This window comes from Citrus sinensis, chromosome 8 (genome assembly GCF_022201045.2).
Source record: "Citrus sinensis cultivar Valencia sweet orange chromosome 8, DVS_A1.0, whole genome shotgun sequence".
Taxonomy (NCBI): Eukaryota; Viridiplantae; Streptophyta; class Magnoliopsida; order Sapindales; family Rutaceae; genus Citrus; species Citrus sinensis.
The window spans coordinates 14,499,526-14,519,258 of NC_068563.1; the positions used below are offsets into that span (position 1 = coordinate 14,499,526).

General features: G+C 37.9%; 3 protein-coding genes across 8 annotated transcripts; 2 read left to right on the plus strand and 1 right to left on the minus strand.

Annotated features, from left to right (window-relative positions):
- The first annotated feature begins 863 nt into the window (after positions 1–863).
- Positions 864–5,364, plus strand: LOC102620991 (chloride channel protein CLC-e). 5 transcript variants are annotated; one of them, XM_015525846.3, is made up of 7 exons: positions 867–1,842; positions 2,222–2,425; positions 3,010–3,476; positions 3,618–4,178; positions 4,610–4,818; positions 5,030–5,095; positions 5,179–5,364. In XM_015525846.3, exons 1-6 carry the CDS (start codon positions 1,002–1,004, stop codon positions 5,058–5,060), a joined length of 2,313 nt encoding a protein of 770 aa, XP_015381332.2. In that variant the 5' UTR covers positions 867–1,001; the 3' UTR covers positions 5,061–5,095; positions 5,179–5,364. The 5 variants fall into 5 exon arrangements, 4 of the variants coding, with proteins under 4 accessions (XP_024949501.2, XP_015381332.2, XP_006493889.2 ...); XM_006493826.4 differs by having other exon boundaries at positions 868–1,842; positions 5,174–5,364; XR_372533.4 differs by lacking the exons at positions 5,030–5,095; positions 5,179–5,364 and adding an exon at positions 4,283–4,489 and having other exon boundaries at positions 864–1,842; positions 4,610–4,764.
- A 4,576-nt stretch (positions 5,365–9,940) lies between these two features.
- LOC127898703 (gamma-glutamyl hydrolase 1-like) lies at positions 9,941–13,892 on the minus strand. 2 transcript variants are annotated; one of them, XM_052431675.1, is made up of 7 exons: positions 13,563–13,892; positions 13,132–13,226; positions 12,761–12,870; positions 12,264–12,353; positions 12,063–12,125; positions 11,585–11,673; positions 9,941–10,319 (listed from the first exon to the last, which is right to left on the minus strand). In XM_052431675.1, the coding sequence occupies exons 3-7, from the start codon at positions 12,773–12,775 to the stop codon at positions 10,310–10,312; spliced, it is 267 nt and encodes an 88-aa protein (XP_052287635.1). In that variant the 5' UTR covers positions 12,776–12,870; positions 13,132–13,226; positions 13,563–13,892; the 3' UTR covers positions 9,941–10,309. The 2 variants fall into 2 exon arrangements, with proteins under 2 accessions (XP_052287635.1, XP_052287634.1); XM_052431674.1 differs by having other exon boundaries at positions 12,761–12,820; positions 13,563–13,890.
- Positions 13,893–17,504: 3,612 nt separating this feature from the next.
- On the plus strand, positions 17,505–19,524 carry LOC127899330 (uncharacterized). The gene is made up of 3 exons (XM_052432687.1): positions 17,505–18,069; positions 18,155–18,872; positions 18,979–19,524. Exons 2-3 carry the CDS (start codon positions 18,495–18,497, stop codon positions 19,522–19,524), a joined length of 924 nt encoding a protein of 307 aa, XP_052288647.1. The 5' UTR covers positions 17,505–18,069; positions 18,155–18,494.
- The last annotated feature ends 209 nt before the right edge of the window (positions 19,525–19,733 follow it).

The window sequence follows — 19,733 nt, forward strand, 5'->3', positions numbered from 1 at the left end:
AACATCAGACATATGCTAAAAAAGAATTAAACTCATTTATTTATATCTCATAAACTCAAATTGAATAATAACAGCCGCAGCAACAACAAAATATTTATGATAATTATGATTCTAATTGCAATCAAACTTAGTGTAACAATACAACAACACGACATCTTTAGATTATACTGTCTATTGGACTGAGTAGTTAGAGACATTAAGCTTTTGGCACAAGACTTTGTACACATTTCTATACCAGCTGCAAATGGGTTTTTCTAGGAAAATCAATAACTTGAGCTTTGAAACTTTCAAATTTCATTTTACATTAAAATAAAAAATTTGACTTTCTAAAAGTACTTGGAGGAGGAGACGCTGAAGGAGAGTGGGGGAATTGCAGCTACTGGTTTGCAGAGAAGCGGCATCGTTTTACTTGTTTTGCCGCGTTTCAGCGAGAGCGTAGAAGAGTTGTTGTAAAATGGCAGGGATTTGTAAAATGGAGGAGGAGACGCTGAAGGAGAGTGGGGGAATTGCAGCTACTGGTTTGCACAGAAGCTGCGTTTCGGCGAGAGTGTAGAAGAATTGTTGTAAAATGACAGGGATTTGTAAAATGGAGGAGGAGAAATCCAGAAGAACGGGTTGAAGGAGACGCTGCTCATGAGAAAAAATTAGGGATTTTGTTACACGATTAGTTGTGGTAGTTTGATTTAGGTTTTTCATTAGGGTAATTTTGTAACTGCATATTAAAAAAGGCATATTCAAAGAATTTTTGAGTATGAAGATGTTTTTAGATAAATACCCTATTTTTGGGTATACCACGGACAAATCCCTGCACAAATAATCCCAGTTTGTATTTATTTCAACATGAGATTTATTTTTTCTCGACCTTGAATTACTGAAGTTTAGAAGTAGACTATGACAAATTAATAATTTACTTAAAAGATTAAATAAAAATAAAAGATGTGGCTTCTAGCCCACCCATATTGTATCTGCTTGGAATTGGATCAGAAAAGCGGATAACGAGAATGGAATGTAAATTGCAGTTATTGCTGTGGCAGGAGCACTTGCAATGGCATTGTTGTTCTTCATCATCCCGGGTTATCCCTTCTTCATATCAATGCAAGAAATCAGAACCTTCTTGTTTCAAACTGAAGCAGAAGAAATACTTATCATTCTCTAATAGTACGAAATCTTTGAGGCTGAGGCCTCTTGGTGCCCTGCCTGAAAATGAAAGGAATCGAAAGGAGCAGCCGATGATTATTGGCATAGATGGGCATGAGGTGGGAAACTCAGGTGTAATAATATCGTCATGCTTGGTGGGTCTCCTCACTGGCATAGGGGTGGTTCTATTCAACAAGGGGGTGCATGAAATACGTGACTTCTTCTGGGATGAGATTCCCTATGGAGGTGCCTCGTGGTTGAGGGAGAAGCCTATTCCAGCCATCTGGATTCGGGTCGTTTTAGTCCCCGCTTGTGGTGGCTTTATTGTTAGCATCTTAAATCAGCTTCGATATGCTTTGAGTCTAGATGATGACGATGACGATGATGTGCAACAAGTTCAAGACAAAAGCTATCCTCCTCCTCATCCACAAGCACAAGCAAAAGATGATATCTCTGTTATTACCGTTTCTTCTACTACCAGTCTTCCTACTATCTACTACGATTATTTGAAAATAGCATTCCAGCCTCTTCTGAAGGCAGTGGCTGCTTGTATTACTCTTGGAACTGGCAATTCCCTTGGCCCTGAAGGTCCAAGTGTGGAGATTGGCAAATCCATAGCCAAGGGAGTTGGGAATCTCTTTGATCGACGCCCTAGAAGAAAAGTCTCTCTTGTGGCTGCGGGTTCTGCCGCTGGAATCTCTTCTGGTTAGTCATGGCCCCAACAACCTCTCGTTTTTTCATTTTCTCAATATTTTTTTTTAGCACCTCAGTCTTTAATTTTATCATGTTAGCTTCCTATTTCCAAGCAAAATCTCAGCCAAGTTCACATATCTCTACTTCTGATGGCGCATTGGCAAACATTAAGAAAATTACTAGAAACATCAAGGCTGTATCACACCAGTCAAACAGCCAAGGAAAATTTGTTTTCCATTCCAAAAATTCAGGTTCTTGTAGTAAAAGATCCCTGGCACTACTTACGATAAGTGGATGAAACCCAAAGCATATGTTCACTTCAAAATTCCTTAGTCCTTTAATAATAGGCTCATTTTCTCAAGTTAAAATAATTTCCGTTCTTTGTTTGCAGGATTCAACGCTGCTGTTGCTGGTTGCTTTTTTGCTGTAGAATCAGTCATATGGCCATCGTCAGCAGCAGATTCGTCCGCATCCTTAGCGTATACAACTTCTATGGTCATTCTTAGCGCTGTCATAGCTTCTGTTGTGTCAGAAGTTGGTCTCGGCTCTGAACCAGCCTTTAAGGTCCCGGAGTATGATTTCCGCTCCCCTGGTGGTAAGTTATCTTCTTTTCTAAATGCCCTATAAATTATGTTTATGTGCTGTAGAACTTGGATTATTGGACATTGTCCCTAATTCTGTCCAATTAATGAGAATAACTCCACACCAGATGTGTACTTCCATTATTCATCCAGTGAGTATTGAGCTTAGTTAAGCCTTCCGGCTACTCACAAAATAGTTTGTTACTATAAGCAACCATTATCCATTGTCGTTTTTCACACGACCAAAAGCTTCTCTTATTAAGTACCTTCTAAGTTAACAAAAATGTAACATCTTTGGAATAACTAGTTGATGTCATTATCTGTGCTTGATGTAGCTGTGACTACTGCAACTGCAAATTTTTTTTATAACTATCGTTTTAGTATTTGCTTCCATAAAACATCTCTTTCATTTGTTGAGATATTAATTAGTTGCAGCGTTATATAGCATTGCATGTGGAAACTACCATCTTATCAATTTTGGAAGCCAAACTAGTCAAGTCACAGTGCCAGGATGATATTTTCTAACACAGGCTTAGTACTTGTGGAACTGATTGTTCAATACAAGCTTGTATTTGAAAAGTACTTATTCCATTTTCAGAACTCCCTCTGTATCTGTTGCTTGGTGTCCTATGTGGCTTGATCTCTTTGACCTTATCTAGATGTACAACATATATGTTGGCAATTGTCGACAATCTCCAAAAGGACAATGGGATACCAAAGGCTGTGTTTCCGGTAATGGGTGGCTTGGCTGTTGGTCTGATAGCCTTGATGTTTCCGGAAATCCTTTACTGGGGTTTTGAGAATGTTGACATTTTATTAGAATCTCGTCCGTTTGTAAAAGGTCTCTCAGCTGACATGTTACTTCAGTTAGTAGCAGCCAAGATAGTTGCAACCTCTTTGTGTCGGGCTTCAGGACTAGTTGGGGGTTACTATGCCCCATCCCTCTTCATTGGTGCAGCAACAGGAATGGCATATGGAAAATTCATTAATTTTGCAATTGCTCAATCCAATCCAACAATTCATTTTTCCATTCTGGAAGTTGCATCTCCACAGGCTTATGGGCTGGTACTGTTTTCTGACATTTTTATTGAATCTAGATGTTTTATCTCACCATAAGTGTTTTAAGGCCTGATGCATTCATCAACATTTCAGTAATTTTATTCTCAGAATCATGATCGGTGATTAATGGAGAGCTTTTATTTATAGGTTGGAATGGCTGCTACTCTAGCAGGAGTGTGCCAAGTGCCTCTTACTTCAGTGTTGTTACTTTTCGAGTTGACACAGGACTATCGGATAGTTTTGCCCCTACTTGGAGCTGTTGGGTTGTCTTCATGGTTTACATCTGGACAAATGAGGAGAAGAGATGTCAAAGAGACTAAAGTAGCTGTCCATGCAAACACTAACAGAAAACGACAATTTGAGATATATACCAGTAGGACAAGAGGGTTATCATCTAGTGATTTGCTTGCTGAAGAGGAACCCTATGCAATTAACCTTTGTGAAGTTGAAAGCTCTCTTTGCATAGATGATTGGAATCTTGAAGTTGAGGAGTTGAAGAGGAGAGTTTTTGTGTCAGAAGTCATGAGAACAAGGTATGTGACTGTCCTAATGACCACTTTGCTTATTGAAGCATTGACGCTCATGCTGGCGGAGAAGCAATCATGTGCTATGATTGTTGATAATGATAATATTTTAATTGGTTTACTGACACTTGGAGACATTGAAGAATTCAGCAAATATGCACAAGCAAAAACAAGTAGATCCAAGGTATGGTGATACCCTTATTTTGATTATTTTAATGGAATTTCAAGTTCAGTTGCTTTGAGTTGAAATAACTAAAGCACTTAAGAACCTCAATCCTACAAGTGTAGAATGTAGAATGGGGAGAAAAGTGAAATATAGCAAAATAGCTGCTTTGAAGATTCCAAATATAATCGAGCAATAAGGTTGGGGGAAAAAAAAGTGAGGGAGAATCACTCTGTCATTCATGGGGAAATGGTACTTCCTGATTGACAAAGGCACCGTACAACTTTATGATTGGAGACTACCAGCACTCATATATTCTCTGAACCAGATAGGTCCAAGTTTAGAATTCTGGTCCTTTTGTGCTATAGTTCCTAAATAACCTGATTAGACTTATTTTTCAACCACGTCATGTCAAGCATAAGATGTTAATTAATGTGGTGCTCTTCTTGCAGAAGCTGCTAGTATCCGAAATGTGCTCTGCGGATGGTGAAACATGCTGTGTACCATGTACAGCTACTCCCAATATGAACCTTCTTTCTGCCTTAATACTCATGGATAGGTATGGTGTGAATCAAGTTCCAGTCGTTATGGAGCATATCCCAGGTCAGAGGGGACAACTTGTTGGGCTTTTAGACAGAGAAAGTATCATCCTAACTTGCAGGTTTTGTGACTTTTTTCTCTAGTCTACATAAAGGTGGCGTGTTTTTATGATTCCATGCATTCAAAAACACTTCTTGCATGCATGTTTCACTGAATGAATCTTGGAAGTTCATTTCCCTGGCTTTAGACTTTCGAATTGCCCACTTTTTGCTGATATTGTGTCGCTTTCAATCTTGTCCCCATTTTTGTTTACTGGTTGTTGGTTGGTGCAGAGCTTTTGCGACCAAAAAATCTTTGAGCTAATATTTTATGTTGCCGCTGAAGAGTCTTCTTTCAATGTAATCTTTTCTAACTCCAATCGGAGAGCTATAAATCACAAGTAGCTTGAAAACATTCTCAGATTCCTGAAAACGCAGGGCAGGCGCTCACTTGACTGCTTCCTTTTGGCATCATGTCCTTTCAACAGCGACACACTGGAGACTGAAGTAGTTATTATGAGCTCAGCAGGCGGCTTATACAGCGTACACAGATTAAATGCTTTTGTTTTGGTTGTAAGAACAATCTACAGGAAGGAATGGATGAATTCATGACAAGTTCATAGAAGAAATATTTGGCCAATCTTCAGTTCATAGATTAAAAGTTAAAATAAAATAAAGCAACTAAAAATTAAATAAAGATGCAACCACTAAGAGAAATCACTAAGAGGTACATTAGAACAATTGACTTTACCATAACCAACTCAATTTAATTTTTTTATCTATGCTACGAAAAAATATTATCCATGCTGACAGTGAATTTTTCAAATCTATTCAATATCTTCTCTCTAACAATATAAAAAATACTCTCATATATTAATCCATTGTATTTCTACATGAACTTAAATATGTAAAGATTTATTAAGTTTTAAATAAAAATGTACGAATTATATTTGTACATCTCTATTTTTCATTCAATTCATGGTATTCATTATACAAAACAAAAACATATAAATCTCTTTTTAATCTCAATATGCATCCTTAGATTATTCAAATATTGGTAAGATATTTGAAATCATCAAACACACTAATAAACACTCAATAATGAAAAAATAAATTAAAAATAATACAGATTTATGAAATTGCTACATTATAGTCCTAACAAAATAAATTAGTTTATACGAGCACAAAGAGAATCTATAAATTTAATTGAAGACATCCAAGAAAAGCAATGGATAAAAAAATGAGAAATTCAATTCAGAATGTGTTTGGAAGTGATGTGTTGTACCTTTTAAGCTGCAGTTGCTGTGAAGTAAAAGCTACAGCTGTAGAGTAGAAATTGAAAAAAAAAATTTGCTAAGCTACTAAAGTTCAGGTACAAGTGTTACCAAACACCTTAGTAGCTGAATTTTGACAGCCCAACTACCTCACTACACTCCTAAATGGACTATCAGTCTTCAATCGGCTTTTCTCGCTCGCATATTCTTCTTTCTATCCTCCAGAAATCGGCTTCTCCAAAGTATTGGTCTCGCTTTTGCGGCTGCTGCATCTTTTTTTCTGCTTCTCCTGTCGTTCAACTCTGTTGCTTCAACTCGTGGGCTCTATATAAATGCTAGCCGCCTCTTTTAATTCTAAGCTTATAAGAATTTGAATTAATTACTTAAAAAGCATGAGTCCTTTTGTACACATGCCAGCCACTTAAAGCCGCCATCCAAAATCTTTGCTTTCTTAATTAATCACGTGCTGCTCATTTTACCGCGCTTGCCACCAATTTAATTATAAAAATAAAACTTTAGTTATTATGTTCTGTTAATGCTTGTTACTTGATCTGCAACTCTTTCCATTATTCTTTGATTATTTCTTCTTTAAGCTTCTTTTCACTTAAATATTCTCAAATAATTCTATAATAACAAAATATAAAATTAAGATAAAAATATAATTTAATAAAAATTAAGTTACGGAAGCATTAAAATAATATAGGTTATAAGCACACCAAATACTCCAAAACTTAACATTTTATGAGTTCTCGAGCAAAATTTAAACTAAAAACTATGAAAAAAATCCTAATTGAACCACTTTCGCATGTGATCGCGATTGCATTAACATTTGTAATAAGCATTTAAACCCCTAGGTAGCCATAGTGGACGAGTTGTAGTCTCCTAAGGATTTTCAATGATAATACCACAATCATCATGAAAAATTCCTCGAAGATTCCATAAAATATATAACTCAAAGAAAATTATAAATATTATCAAAGTTCTAATTTTAATTCAATAGTCAGCTTAATCTCACATTAGATTCTTCCAGTGTGTGTGAATCAATTCAATCAAAGCTCATTCTCAAAATCTTAAATATCAACAGTCCTTGTATCAAACAAAAAATAGAATAGGTCTAACTAACTTCATCTTCTTGATCATTTTTTAATAAGGAGATTATCCTGTCAGTGAACTTATGAGAGATTGCTGTCAGTAAAAAGGTATATTGCTCCCTTAGCTAGAATAAAAGGAATATATATCTGAGTGCTGGTAATCCCCAATCATCTAACCTAAACGTATTAGGGCATAGTAGCAAAACGACTCCTTTAGTGGAATTTGGACCGCTCTGCTATGCCCTAACACGTTTAGGTGTGGACGAAACATATGAATAAACGATTGAACGTATTCTCCAAGCAAGTCTCAAGGATTGCAGACACTATAAGGCGAGAGGAAAATAATATCACTACCTTGGGAGGGAAAATGCCAATAAATAACACAAGGTGACAAGAATAACCTAGATGTGCCACGCCCCATATATAAAAGTTTAGGTATTCTCTGTCAATACAAAGAACATATGCAAAATAAAGGGCTAGGGCTAGTCTTCAACCTTAAGTTTATTCAATTGTTGAGGTTGGCAAATTCTTGACATCTAAACAAACTTAAGACTAACTTGAACACTAAAGTATGGTCACTAACCAGTGCTGGCTGTATCTCTAACATCCTCTCCCCCATTTTCATAAGATAGACAAGCTCCCAAAGATCTTCTCTCTCCATATCCACACTCTTTCTAGAAAAATCGCTACCCTTATTCTGTCTGTAAACTTCAACCAAGATATAAATAATCAACAAAACATGTCCGTTACACTAGGAACCAATACAAATTTATTGTGTTTGACTAGATCTTGACAAAACTGCAAAATCTAATTAAAACAGTTGGTGCTGTCTAGGTGAGGAGAGCAACAAATAATCTTGCGGTGGTTGCCAAACTAGTTTATAGGTCTGTCTGAACCAAAATTACACCACAATTACCCTTCGATGATGTGATGCTAGATATTAAAAGAATTGACAAATGAGATAGCGAGTATGGCAAGGCTTAAAAAGGCAAATCGATTAGGTAATCTACTGGTACCTACTAAGGTGAAGAGTGCATATTGAAATATAAGTGTGCAACCCAAGAGGGGGGGGGGTGAATTGGAAATTTAAAAATTAACCTAGCAAATCCACACAACAAGCAATCTAATGCCTTAATAAAAATTGAAAGTAATAAGTTTAATAAAGGCACAATAATTAAAGAGTAAGGAAGAAGAGAAACAAACACACGAATTTTTACGTGGTTCGGCAATCCCCGCCTACGTCCATGCCTCCAAGCGATCCAAGCTTGAGGATTCCACTATCCAAGCCTTTCCAAGGCTTCAACGATTACAATTGACTTCGAGGTGTCAATAAACCTTTACAACAAAGAGATTATCTCCCAATCTCTTCACTCAAGTGTCTCACACACTTAAACTCTTACAATTGAGATGAATAAATGAAGGTTACAATGAAACTCACTCAATGAGTAGATATTCAAAAATAAAGAACAAGAAAAGATTCAATGTTTGTATTTCACAAGTTTGAAGGCTCAAGATATCACATGTGCTTTTTGTTCTTGCTTGTTGGAGAGATTGAAAATGAGTTGGTTTTGAGTTTTTATAGTTTGAGCTCGAAAACTAGCCGTTACTCACATTTTGGTCGTAACCGGATTACCGGTTATGGATATCCGAAATTCCGCTTAATGTTACTGTTACAGCCAAAAATTTGAATTTCTGAACATCCGGATTTCCACTTTGTCACATCCAGATTTCCGCTTACGCTCAGTAGCTTACTGCCCAACAACCGGATTTCCGTTTGTCAGGATCCGGAATTCTGCTTTTGATTCGGATAGATTCTGCCTAAAATCCTGACTTTCGTTTGTCAGAATCTGGATTTCCGCTTGCTACAGTAACTGCTACAGTGAATATTTTCCCAAATTTATGGTTTGACCCCAAAACTTTATAAAACTATAGTGTAGCCCAAAACGTTATGAAAGTTTGCAAAAAGGTCCAATTTCAGAACTTTAGAATAATGCTTTGTCAATCCCACAACTTACTGAAATTATGACTTTGCCCAAACTTTTTGAAATTATAGAATGACCCAAAAATATTTAAATAGTTTCAAATAGGTCCAAATCCGAAATTTAAAATACTATCAAAAAGATTTTAAAATTACTTTCATTTTAGTCCAAAATGCTTTAATTCATAACATCATTTTCTTATTATAAAAGCACAATTCATAAATCTTTACTCAATAAATACATGTGGTTTGTTATCATCAAAATCAATATTTATAGCCATATAGGCTAACACATATCTCAACAACATTTTGCAGAAATCACACATGTGATATCTAGGGCTGCTAGTTCGAAAATACAAAATGCAGAAGTTCTTTTATATGCATGGGGCCACCATCATAGGGTGAGAGATAATTATTCAAAGATTGAATGCACCTAAGGGAAGTAAGCCAAAGCACGAGCCGTTAGGTATAAAATCCAAAGTTTAACCTACGAACTCCAATGATGAACAATCAACAGCTCTCAATTACTAGCGAGACAACTGATAACTCTAGGAAACACTACTAGAAAAATGGTCTTTACTGACTTTAGAATAGTATCAGAAATTACTTTTACTGACACTTATTAATTGTGTCAGTAATCTGGGAGTCAGAAAAATAGTGACACTTGTAAGTGGTGTCAGTGATTACTATTACTATAGTATCACTAAAATAATAACACCATGGTATCAAAATATTACAATACTATATTAGTATTTGTGATTACTGTTACTATAGTATCACTACTTTATTTATTATTAAAAAATAATAATTATATAAAATGACATGTTGCCCATTGATTTGTTGATAGAATTAAAAGGCTGTGAGAAATAAGAACAAAAATCAATTTATATATCAAAACCTTTCATAACATTTAAATATTATCAATATTTATTACACAATCCAAATACTTTAATACACAAAGACGTCTTATTACAAGACATCTTATTCTTATAATTGAATAATCTTAACTGCTATTATCCAATCAAATTCCTTCTACTCGTAGCTAAATTTAAGGGCTAAATTTACCAAATCTAAAAGCTAAATTTAGAAGGATTATTATTTTTCACTCCATGAACATAAGTACTGCGATCATGCATTATCACAAACAGCTTCTTCATTCACGGACAGCTTCTTCATTCGATGAATTTGATGGGTTAGGGATATAAGTTGAAGAAGAAGCACTTTAAACATATTAATCATATCTGCAAACAAATAAAAGAAAAAGGAAAAGAAATTGGTTGCCAAATTCCAACAGTTGCAAAATAAATTAACAAGCAATACAGAGACAAAATTGAATAGAAATAAACATATTTTGCCCGAAAACAAAAAAATTCATAAGCTATGAACAGATCAACTCAATTATCTTAAAGGAAAATTAGAGAATAAGAATGTTCTAACTCATTTGATTAGAAATAAGGTAGAATATATTTAACTATAGATATAAATTAAAAAAAAAAGGTGATGATGAATTCATTCTCTTATATATATATATGAATAAGAGAGAGTGAGATAGCAAATTATAGCATTCAAGTTTTCAGTATAACATCTAGTTTCAAGAAAGTGTGTTTATTTCTCATTATATAAAAAACAATGATTTTCCAGCTAAAAAAAATTCATAATAAAATTTAATATCTAATACAACATAATGCAATTAGTGTCAACTCATTCCAAATTACTCTACTAGAATAATAAAACATTTCAGCCATTGTATTGATGGAGCTACTAATCCAGAATATTCACAATAAATATAGAGTTCAAGGCAATTAAGAAATGTACTTCTTAAAGCTATGCATATTCTCTATCTTTCTAAGGCAATCTTTAATTCATATAGTTCCACCCCCTTTGAATTCACAAACCAAAACTTTACAAACAAAAGTAGAGGGCACGATAATTTTTTTTTCCTTCTTTTTAAGTATTGATGTTGATAAATGGCTGGTTGAATTTGATCAAACGAGCAAGTACTTCTCTTATCTTTGAAAAAAAAAAGCTTTTGATTATTCCAGCAAACACCATAGTCCATAATCACCAAAAAAAAAAAAATGTAGAGTTTGATATTATTAGCCTCAGTCTCTTTAATTATTTTACTGTTTGAGTACATTCAAAAGTAGAGGCCTAATTTGAATTTCTTTTACTGAACAGATAACCAGATAATTAACCACATGGTGTTCCTAATCAGTTTTGGTCATCAAAGTGGTATGAACACAACTATTAATGTAATTTACTATAAATTCGTTTGCATATTCAATTGTCCATATATGTAAGTATGTTAATGATATTTGTTAACAAGACAAGAATATTAAATAACGAAAGCGAATGACAATATATTATTATTTATTTCTATTTTTCCTTCATATATATTAATAAAATATGTCATTAAGAAAAGAAAATAAACTATCAATGAAATTCCAGCACTTGCTTAACAATGAAATTCGTAACATAAACAATCATGCAGGTAATAAGAACTGACCTTATAAAAAAGTTTGCAGCTTGTTGAGTCACCCTAATGGCGTCCTCTGTGTGTGGAATTGCTTTTGGCCCCCATTCGAAAGCATTTTTCTACAGCATATTTGGTCAGTCTTTTCCTCTAAACAGAATCAATTGCATTACTAAGAAATTTGTTTAGGAAATAGCTGACTTGGAGAAATAGGATGAATACAAAAAAAATATTTTCTCATAGACCACACAGAAACAGAGCTTGACCAGAAAGATGTAACACATGACATGAATACAAAAAAAAATTGTAGCTTGGCCTGAAATCAAATCATCTTGAGAGAAATAAATAGTGTTGCCAGACAGCTTGTCCACAACATCACACACATATAGAGTTTAGCACACAAATGTCGCTTAAAAGGTTTGATTAACCAGATCAGTCTGCCATATTAAGCTTATCAATTTTGTAAATGGGGTGCAACTAAAATCACTGTTAAGAGCATTGAAGTTAATACCTCTGGATGCCATTGGAAGGCGGTCACAGGATAGTTATAAGCTTGCACTGTTGAGACATAGACCTAATAATGATTAATAACAGAAGTTAGAATTGATAACACTGGATAAATTTCCATTAAAATATCAAGCATTCAGGCATATATCCTGAGTCTGTGTTTATATATAAAATAAATTCAACAAAGGAATATTTACTCTTGTACCTTATTATATTCATCCACGCTTGTTGTCAAGATCTTAAAAAACTTAGCTAGCTCCTGGTTTGCTTGCATTCTTTCAGGTGAAATGCCATACTGTTTTAATGGTACAACACATAAAATTTTAGATCAACCAAATTATTTACTCAATCATCCATAATAATTTAATAAATCTAAACTCCCAAAATTGAAGTGCACTGATCTAAGGAATCAATTGTACAAGAAGTCCATATAAATGGAATTCTTCCATGAATCAAAGAGGCTCACGACAAAGCAGGATTTCCAAAAAAGCTCGCTTATTAGACCCAACACTTTCATTGAGCTAGATATTCATGAGTGACTAGCATTATTACAGAAGATGAAGGAAATTAAAACAGAGAATTGAATCTAACAATAAAAAGATGGTTGTTTTAGAACATAAAGCTTAACACATTTTTAAGAAATTGAATCTAGGTACACAAATGCAAAGCAAGTTAACCGTACGTGAAGCACAATTTTCTTACATGGTGGTTTTGCATAACCAGGCAATCCGTACTCAACTTCTTAAGGAGCTCCGGGGAAATCTGCAAAATGCGCAAGAGTATCACGTTGCGAAATCATGTCATTCTGGAAGCTTAATACCAAGAAAAAAATAAAACAATCTGGATTAAGCTGCAAAAAATGTTAAAGAAGGCATGGAATCTTTTTCTTACTCATGACAAGACTATCCAGAAACTTTTTGATCTTGTGTACAGCTTCATTATCAATATTGAGTCAAAGTGTTTGAAAATCAAAAAATGGTAAGCATGCTGAGAAAGTTAGATGTGAAGAGGCTTCTAGCATCATTAATTGTAACAACATAAAAATCAATTAAAGAGCAATGAAAACTATGTACCTTTGGAACAATGTTCCTTCAATATTAATTTTTTTGACGAATTGGAGGGTAGATGCCTGATTTGCTCCATCAAATGTTTCCAGAATGTTTCTGTCCTATTGTTGAGGAAGAGAAAAAAGTAAAAATAAAAATAATGAACAGCAAAAGCAATCAGCAATGCCGGAAAGAGTACCATCATATTATAATCGTTGTAAGCAGTAAAAGACATTTTTCTGACACAAGAGACAAACTAAAAGCATACAGTAAAGTCATAAGAAGCACACACATAATATGCATACAAAATCCAAATTGAAATTTAACAGCAGGATATTAATCAAGAGATGAACAAAACATGTTTCAAGCCTAAAATAAGCACAAGTTAATCAGACACAAAATTGGAAAGCTATGCTAACCAACCAGAAAATCAAAATGGGTGAAGGGTGAAAAATTACCTCGCTAACGATCATTGATAAAAGTTCACAGCCTAAGCAAATGGCATATACAGATGAGCAAAATGTGGAGATCTAAAGCGGGTCTTGTGAGCTTGTGGCATAGCGGCATGGTGGATGTTTTGCATAATGTAGATCGTTAGGGTTTCGTATGGCATGGGTCTTAGAATTTGAGCAGTGGTGTTAGGATTTCTTATGGCATGGACCCTTGAATTTTAGGGCTCGAAGAAGAGAATTTTTAGAGGTATGAAGAAGAAGAAGGATATCGCTAGAGAGATGAGACGGTTGGCCATGGATTTAGGAGTTAGGGAATTTTATGTTTATGTTGATTTAAGGTTTTTTGTTTTTCCTTTTATATTGTTTTTTTCTATATTAATTTAATTTGATAATTTCAACATGTTCAACACAAACTAATTTATGAATTTGGCTTGGTGGTTTGTTGGTTGAACATAAAGCACTTTAGTTTTGGGTCCTAGGTTCGAGTCGCAACTAAAACAAAAATAGATTTTTTTTGTTTTTGATACCTTAGTGTCGACAATCTCTGATGTTTAATCTACAAACACCACAGAATCAGTAATTAGTGACACTTGTTTGTTAAACACAGAAAATAACCCAAATATATGTAATTACTGATACTTTTTAGAAAAGTGTCACAAGACAAGTATCAGTAAAAGCTATTTTTCTAGTAGTGAAATGAGAGTTATTACATCAATTATAGACTTGACTCAAGATCATTTAGAGAACAAATAAGGTGTTTTTATTACATTTTGATTAAACATTCATTTTAGTTGAATATTAATAAGTTTTGTTAGAATTATAGTAATTTGTGCCAAAAATAGATGCATAATTGTAGGTTCTTGGAAAGTCTTAATTCATGAGGGGATGTTGAGACATTAGATGAGCAAGAGGAGGAAAGAAGACGGCTGTTTTCAACTGGTTTTGGGGTAAGAAAAGCCAAACCAATCTAGAACAATAAATTTGTTATTTTGAGGGGAGATGGGGTACCTCACTGGTTTATTGTGTGTTGGGCGGTGTATCTAAGATTTTGGGGAGGTGAGAAAGGGAGAGAGAGTGGTAACAATGGTGGAAGATCAGAAACAAGAGAGGTATCCTTCAAAATGAGCTTCACGCCTGCAAAACAATGAAATAGAGGTTAGAGGTGAAGCCGGGGGTACCCCGGCGTTCACACTCCGACGCTCAAGTTAGCAAACTCAAGCTTTTATTGCAAAGAGAGCTAGCTAGCCCTCTGTAAATTAGGGTTTAAGGTTGAAGAAAACCTCTTTTTTGGAGTGTGAGTGTTTTTGGGCGAATGAGAGCATGATGGAGAATGAAACCTAGGCGCCTTTATATATGGAGTACCTTAGCTGCCACGTGGTGTACCCTTTTTGGCTAACGTCCTTTTACCGCTTTTATGATTCTTGGGGCCGTTATGTGCATGTTCGCGGCGTATCTCATCTTTTGGAAACGTGGCGCGCGCTGGAGAGTGGTCCAGGGTACCTCTGCAGTAGCTGTCGGGTAGGCGGCTAGGGACCACTGTCCTTGGGACAGTGTCCTTCACTTTTGGCAGAGGTAGCAGACGGCTGTCCCTCCTTTTAGCACGTCGCTTTTGATTCCTAATTCTGACAAAATCAAATGATATCTTTTAGGAGGCGGAGACGTTTCTCATGGCGGATATTTTCGGTGGATTCTCTTGCATCCGCTTTGCCGGGTACCTCGAATTACATGGGGTACCCCCTATTACGCAGGGTACCCCTATCTATATGGGGTACCTCTATTTGTATGGGGTACCTCTATTTGTATGGGGTACCTCTATTTGTGTGGGATACCTCTAATTGTGCAGGGTACCTCTATTTATACGGGGTACCTCAAGTCATGTCGGGCACCTCGGATTATGTAGGGTATCTTCGATTGTGCTGATATCATTCCATTGGCTGACACGTGGCGCTCTATTACCTTTCCTATCTTTCCCTCAAACAACATCCCCCTAGTTTCTTTTTGGCGAGAAGTATTGGAGGCAAAAGAAACTCATTGTATGAGTGACACGTGGCGATGCGGCTGGACCGGAGGGTACCTTGCTTAGCTTCTTCCCTTGACTAAACTTTGTGTACTTCAAACTAAAAATCTTCTCTTTGTCTTTTCCTTTTCCCGCTTTTTTTTTTTTTTTTTTGTACACGATGAGAACGAACAGTTGTCTTCATATGTCTCTCTCATTTTTCTTGGGAAGTGGCAGCCGTATGACACGCAGTTTGAATTTTAAAAATACAAATCTCACTCAAACATCCCTGAACTCCTTTCTTGAGCAACGTGTTCTGTCAGGTTGAATTTAAAACTCCTGACGTGTGTCAAAGTTTTGAAAATCCCCAAACGAACTCCCAAAAATTGATTATTTCCAGTAGCCTTTTTCTTCCATAATTTCGTCTCTTCTTCTAACTGGATCAACATTATCACAGGTAAAAATAAAAATTTCTTTACTCTTTTTTTATTTTTTATTTTTTATTTTTTTTTTAGCCTTGTTCATCTTCCCTAGGCTTTACTCTCCCTTTACTCTTTTTCTTTTATTTCTTTCCCATTTTCTTTCTCCCTTTTCTTTCTCACGTTTCTCCTTCCTTTTTCTCTTTTTTCCTTTTTCCTTTTCTTTCTTTCTTCTTTCTCTTTCTCTCTCGGCCGGCGTTGATCTGGTACGTTTTCCGGCGTGGATCTCGGCTGCTGCAGTGGCGGTTTTGGGCTCCAGATCTGGTCGGTTCAAGGCGATTTCCGGTGGCTCACGGCGAGATCTCAGTCCGGCGATACACACGGTAACCCCTCCTTCATCGTTTCTTTATTTTTCCCTTGGTGCTTTCTCTCTTCCTTCCCTTTTCTTCTCTTTTTCGTTTCGGCTTGGTGTTTTTCTCTGTGATTTCCGGCGTCGGTTTGGTGTGGTTGCGGCCGGCGTTGGTTCGGTGGCTGCAGCCGCGGCAGCCGGCGTCGGTTTGGTGGTTTCCGGCGTTAGTTTAGCGGCTGCAGCTTCTCGATTTTTCTTTTTTTTTTTTTTTTTTTTTGGCCGACGTCCTCCTTTGCATTTTTTCGGCGTCGGTTCTTCTTGGTGGCTGCAGCTGCGGCGGTCGGCGTTGGTTCTCAGTGGTTGCAGCCATTACAGCCGACGCCGGTTACTGCAGCTTCTTCGTTCTTCATTTTATTTACTTATTTATAAATAATTATATATATTTAAGCTTATTTTTATTTTTATACTTGCATATTTTTACCCACTATTTTTGGTTGCCTGCAGCTTCATTTCGCCGCGATTATCAATCCCGATCTGTTGAATTGGTGAATCACAGGTATCCCTCCTCGCTTCTCCTCCTTTGGCGCATTCACAGTGGCGCTATTTTGCATACTCTGAGAAAATTTTGTTTTTGGTTTTTGTTGTTGTTTTTTTTTTGTTTTGTTGGTTGGTGTTTGCATTTGGTGGTTGATGTGTGGTGGATGGTGCTTGGTATGGATATATTGCTGTTTGGAAAACATGTGGCTTGTTGGATGTGTTGTTGGGGGCTTGTGGATGTGCTGTTGGGGAGCTTGTGGATGTGCTGTTGGGTGTATTGTTGGGGAACTTGTGGATGTGCTGTTGGGGGCTTGTGGATGTGCTGTTGGGGAACTTGTGGGTGTGTTGTTGGGGAAAAGTAGATGGGCAAAAAGCACACGGGACCCCCGATGAAGCGACGTAAAGTTGGGGCTAGTAGGGTTGACAACCCTCCTGCGGGTTCCCCTTCCCACATCTCCATCAGCGAGGGGGATCGGTCCCCCCCTAGTTCCTCTAGGAGTCGCAATTCTCGTTCTGAGCCCCCTCCTCCTAGGAGTACCCCTCGTGTCAGCCCACGCTTTCCTAGTAGACGGCCTACCCCCCATCCTCGAAAGAAGGGTAAGCCAACCAAGCCTAAAGTTCCAGCCCGTTCCTCTGACCAACCGCCTAAATCTCCCCCTGCCACACCTTCAAAATCTAGCAACCCTTTTTCCCTAGGCATTAGGAGGGCTACTTTGGGGGAGTTGGAGCAAATTAGAGCCAAATACAATATTCCTCCGTCTGTCCAGCTTAGGGTACCCCATGTGAATGAGCGACCCGAGTGTCCAAAGTCTGATGGGATTGCTCTCCATATCGACCTCTTCGATCTAGGACTCCGCCTGCCCCTCCAACCATTCTTTATGAAAATGTTTAGTTATTTGGGGGTAGCTCCTGGGCAGCTGTCCCTTCCAGGGTGGAGGACACTGACGGGCTTACATGTGTTATGGTTGGAGGTCGTGAAGCGCGACATTTCTGTTCGGGAGTTGAGGGGCCTTTACCAATTCAAGAAGCCTAAGGGTCCCGGCATTGCTTACTTCTCCCCCTGGGGTGATCATGGCCACATCGTTGAGGGGAACCCCGTCTTGAAGAAGGGTTACCGAAAGGGATGGTTTGTCGCTGAGGGTAGGTGGGGGACAGAGACTCTAGGTGAGAAGGGCGACCCCGTGGAGGTTCCTCATTCCTTCAATGTAGACTGTAAGTATCTCCCTTACTTATGGTTTTTCATCGGAATCTTTCGCCTGAATGTCTCACTAACCTTGAGTTCTTTATGCTTTCGCAGGTGTGACATGGGCTAAAGGATCATGCCCAGTTCAGGAGGTGGGGAGAGAGGTGAAGAAATTTATGGACAGGCTTCGAGGTGCACAGAGGGGTAGTGATGTGCTGGAGGAGAGCCGATTACGGAGAGCGGGGCTGATTGACCGAAGTCCTACACCTGCTCCTGGGGGTGACTCATGTATGATTTGGGTGTCGGGGGGTATCCTATTATTACTTATGGGACTGGGGTACCCCATTATTATTGCATTCTTCGTTTCGCTTCTCCGCTTTCCATTTCTTATTTTTACTTTTGCAGTACTTAGTACTTGTCCAGCTAACATAACTTTTGTGCATTGGGTGCAGTCATGGAATCGACGGGTGATGCTTTCGACTCCTTCTTCCAAGCGGTAGTGGGCGGTGCTTCCGGATCTCAGGATTCGGCGGTACCCCCGAAAGGCTCCCGACCTCCTCGAGCTCCCGGTCCAAAGGGAAAATCTCAGGGTACCTCCCACAGCGGGTCAAAGGGTACCCCTCGCTCGAAGAAGAGAAAATTCGGGCTGGTTTCTACTTTCCCCGATGAGTTACGTGAGGGTGACTTAGACCCGGCTTCTAACAAGGAGGTTTCGCACTTGGCTCGCCACTTTTACTACTCTGCTGAAAATGTTACCTCCGAGGTTGCTGAAGAGGTTGACAAGATGAGCTTGAGCCAGCGTTATGGTCAAGCACTTAGGGCTACCCAAGAGGTAGGCTTTCTTGGGGTACCCCAGGTGTACTCTTCATCATTTTCTTTTTACTTATTTGATCTTTTCGCCATACACATATATTTAACATGTCTTGCATGACCCGCAGGCATCCTTTCTCCTTAGCCACTGCCTTCCGGATCTCGACTCCCTTGTTGCCGCACAGTCAGAGGTCGACAAGTTAAGGAGTGAGCTTCAAAGCCGTCAATCTCGTGAGGATCAGCTCGCTCGAGAAGTTAAAACTCTGCAAGAACGCATTGCTGGCCTATCGGGAGAGAAAGCTAGGGTGGAGAAGGATTGTGAGGAGTTGAGGGCCACCAACGGGGATCTGCTATCTCGGCAAAAGACGATGGCGGAGGATGCATTCTCACTCATCATGACAGAGGTGTGGAGTGTGGATCCGGCGTTGGAGGTACCCCGCGTGCAGAAATTTGTCAACAAGGCTGCCATTCTGAAGACAATTGTGGAGCGGAAGAAGTCTTCCCAGGCACGGTCGGGTACCCCTTCTGGGTCGCCTGGGGTACCCCATCAGCCTCAGTCGTTGCCCGCCTCGGATGCCCCTATTTCGGCGGCTCATATTTCGGGTACCTCAGAGTCTTCTGCCGATCGCCCTCTAGAGACGGATGTTGGGGATCGCGTTCCCCTCTCGGTGTAGCCTTCTCACTGTGCTCTTGTTTATCGGATCTATCTACATTTTGCTATTTGGACCTTGTTTATTTCTTTTTGGTTTCTCGGGATATTTTGTTTTATTGAGACTTCTCTTTTGTTATGATACCAAACCATCTAGTCCTCTTGTACTTTGCATTATTCTGCAAATGAATGCTTGGCTAAACTGTTATCTTACAAATTCCTAGGGTACCTCTC

What these genes read in the sequence shown, in the direction of transcription:
- LOC127898703 (XM_052431675.1), bottom strand. An exon ending in GCGTGGATGAATATAATAAG is followed by an intron (nt 12,126 to 12,263) that starts GTACAAGAGTAA and finishes AATCATTATTAG; the next exon opens with GTCTATGTCTCAACAGTGCA. An exon ending in CCTTCCAATGGCATCCAGAG is followed by an intron (nt 11,674 to 12,062) that starts GTATTAACTTCA and finishes AATATGCTGTAG; the next exon opens with AAAAATGCTTTCGAATGGGG.
- LOC127899330 (XM_052432687.1), top strand. Translation starts at nt 18,495, where the DNA reads ATGGAATCGACGGGTGATGCTTTCGACTCCTTCTTCCAAGCGGTAGTG. An exon ending in CACTTAGGGCTACCCAAGAG is followed by an intron (nt 18,873 to 18,978) that starts GTAGGCTTTCTT and finishes CATGACCCGCAG; the next exon opens with GCATCCTTTCTCCTTAGCCA.
- LOC102620991 (XM_015525846.3), top strand. Translation starts at nt 1,002, where the DNA reads ATGGAATGTAAATTGCAGTTATTGCTGTGGCAGGAGCACTTGCAATGG. An exon ending in TGCCGCTGGAATCTCTTCTG is followed by an intron (nt 1,843 to 2,221) that starts GTTAGTCATGGC and finishes CTTTGTTTGCAG; the next exon opens with GATTCAACGCTGCTGTTGCT. An exon ending in TGATTTCCGCTCCCCTGGTG is followed by an intron (nt 2,426 to 3,009) that starts GTAAGTTATCTT and finishes TTCCATTTTCAG; the next exon opens with AACTCCCTCTGTATCTGTTG.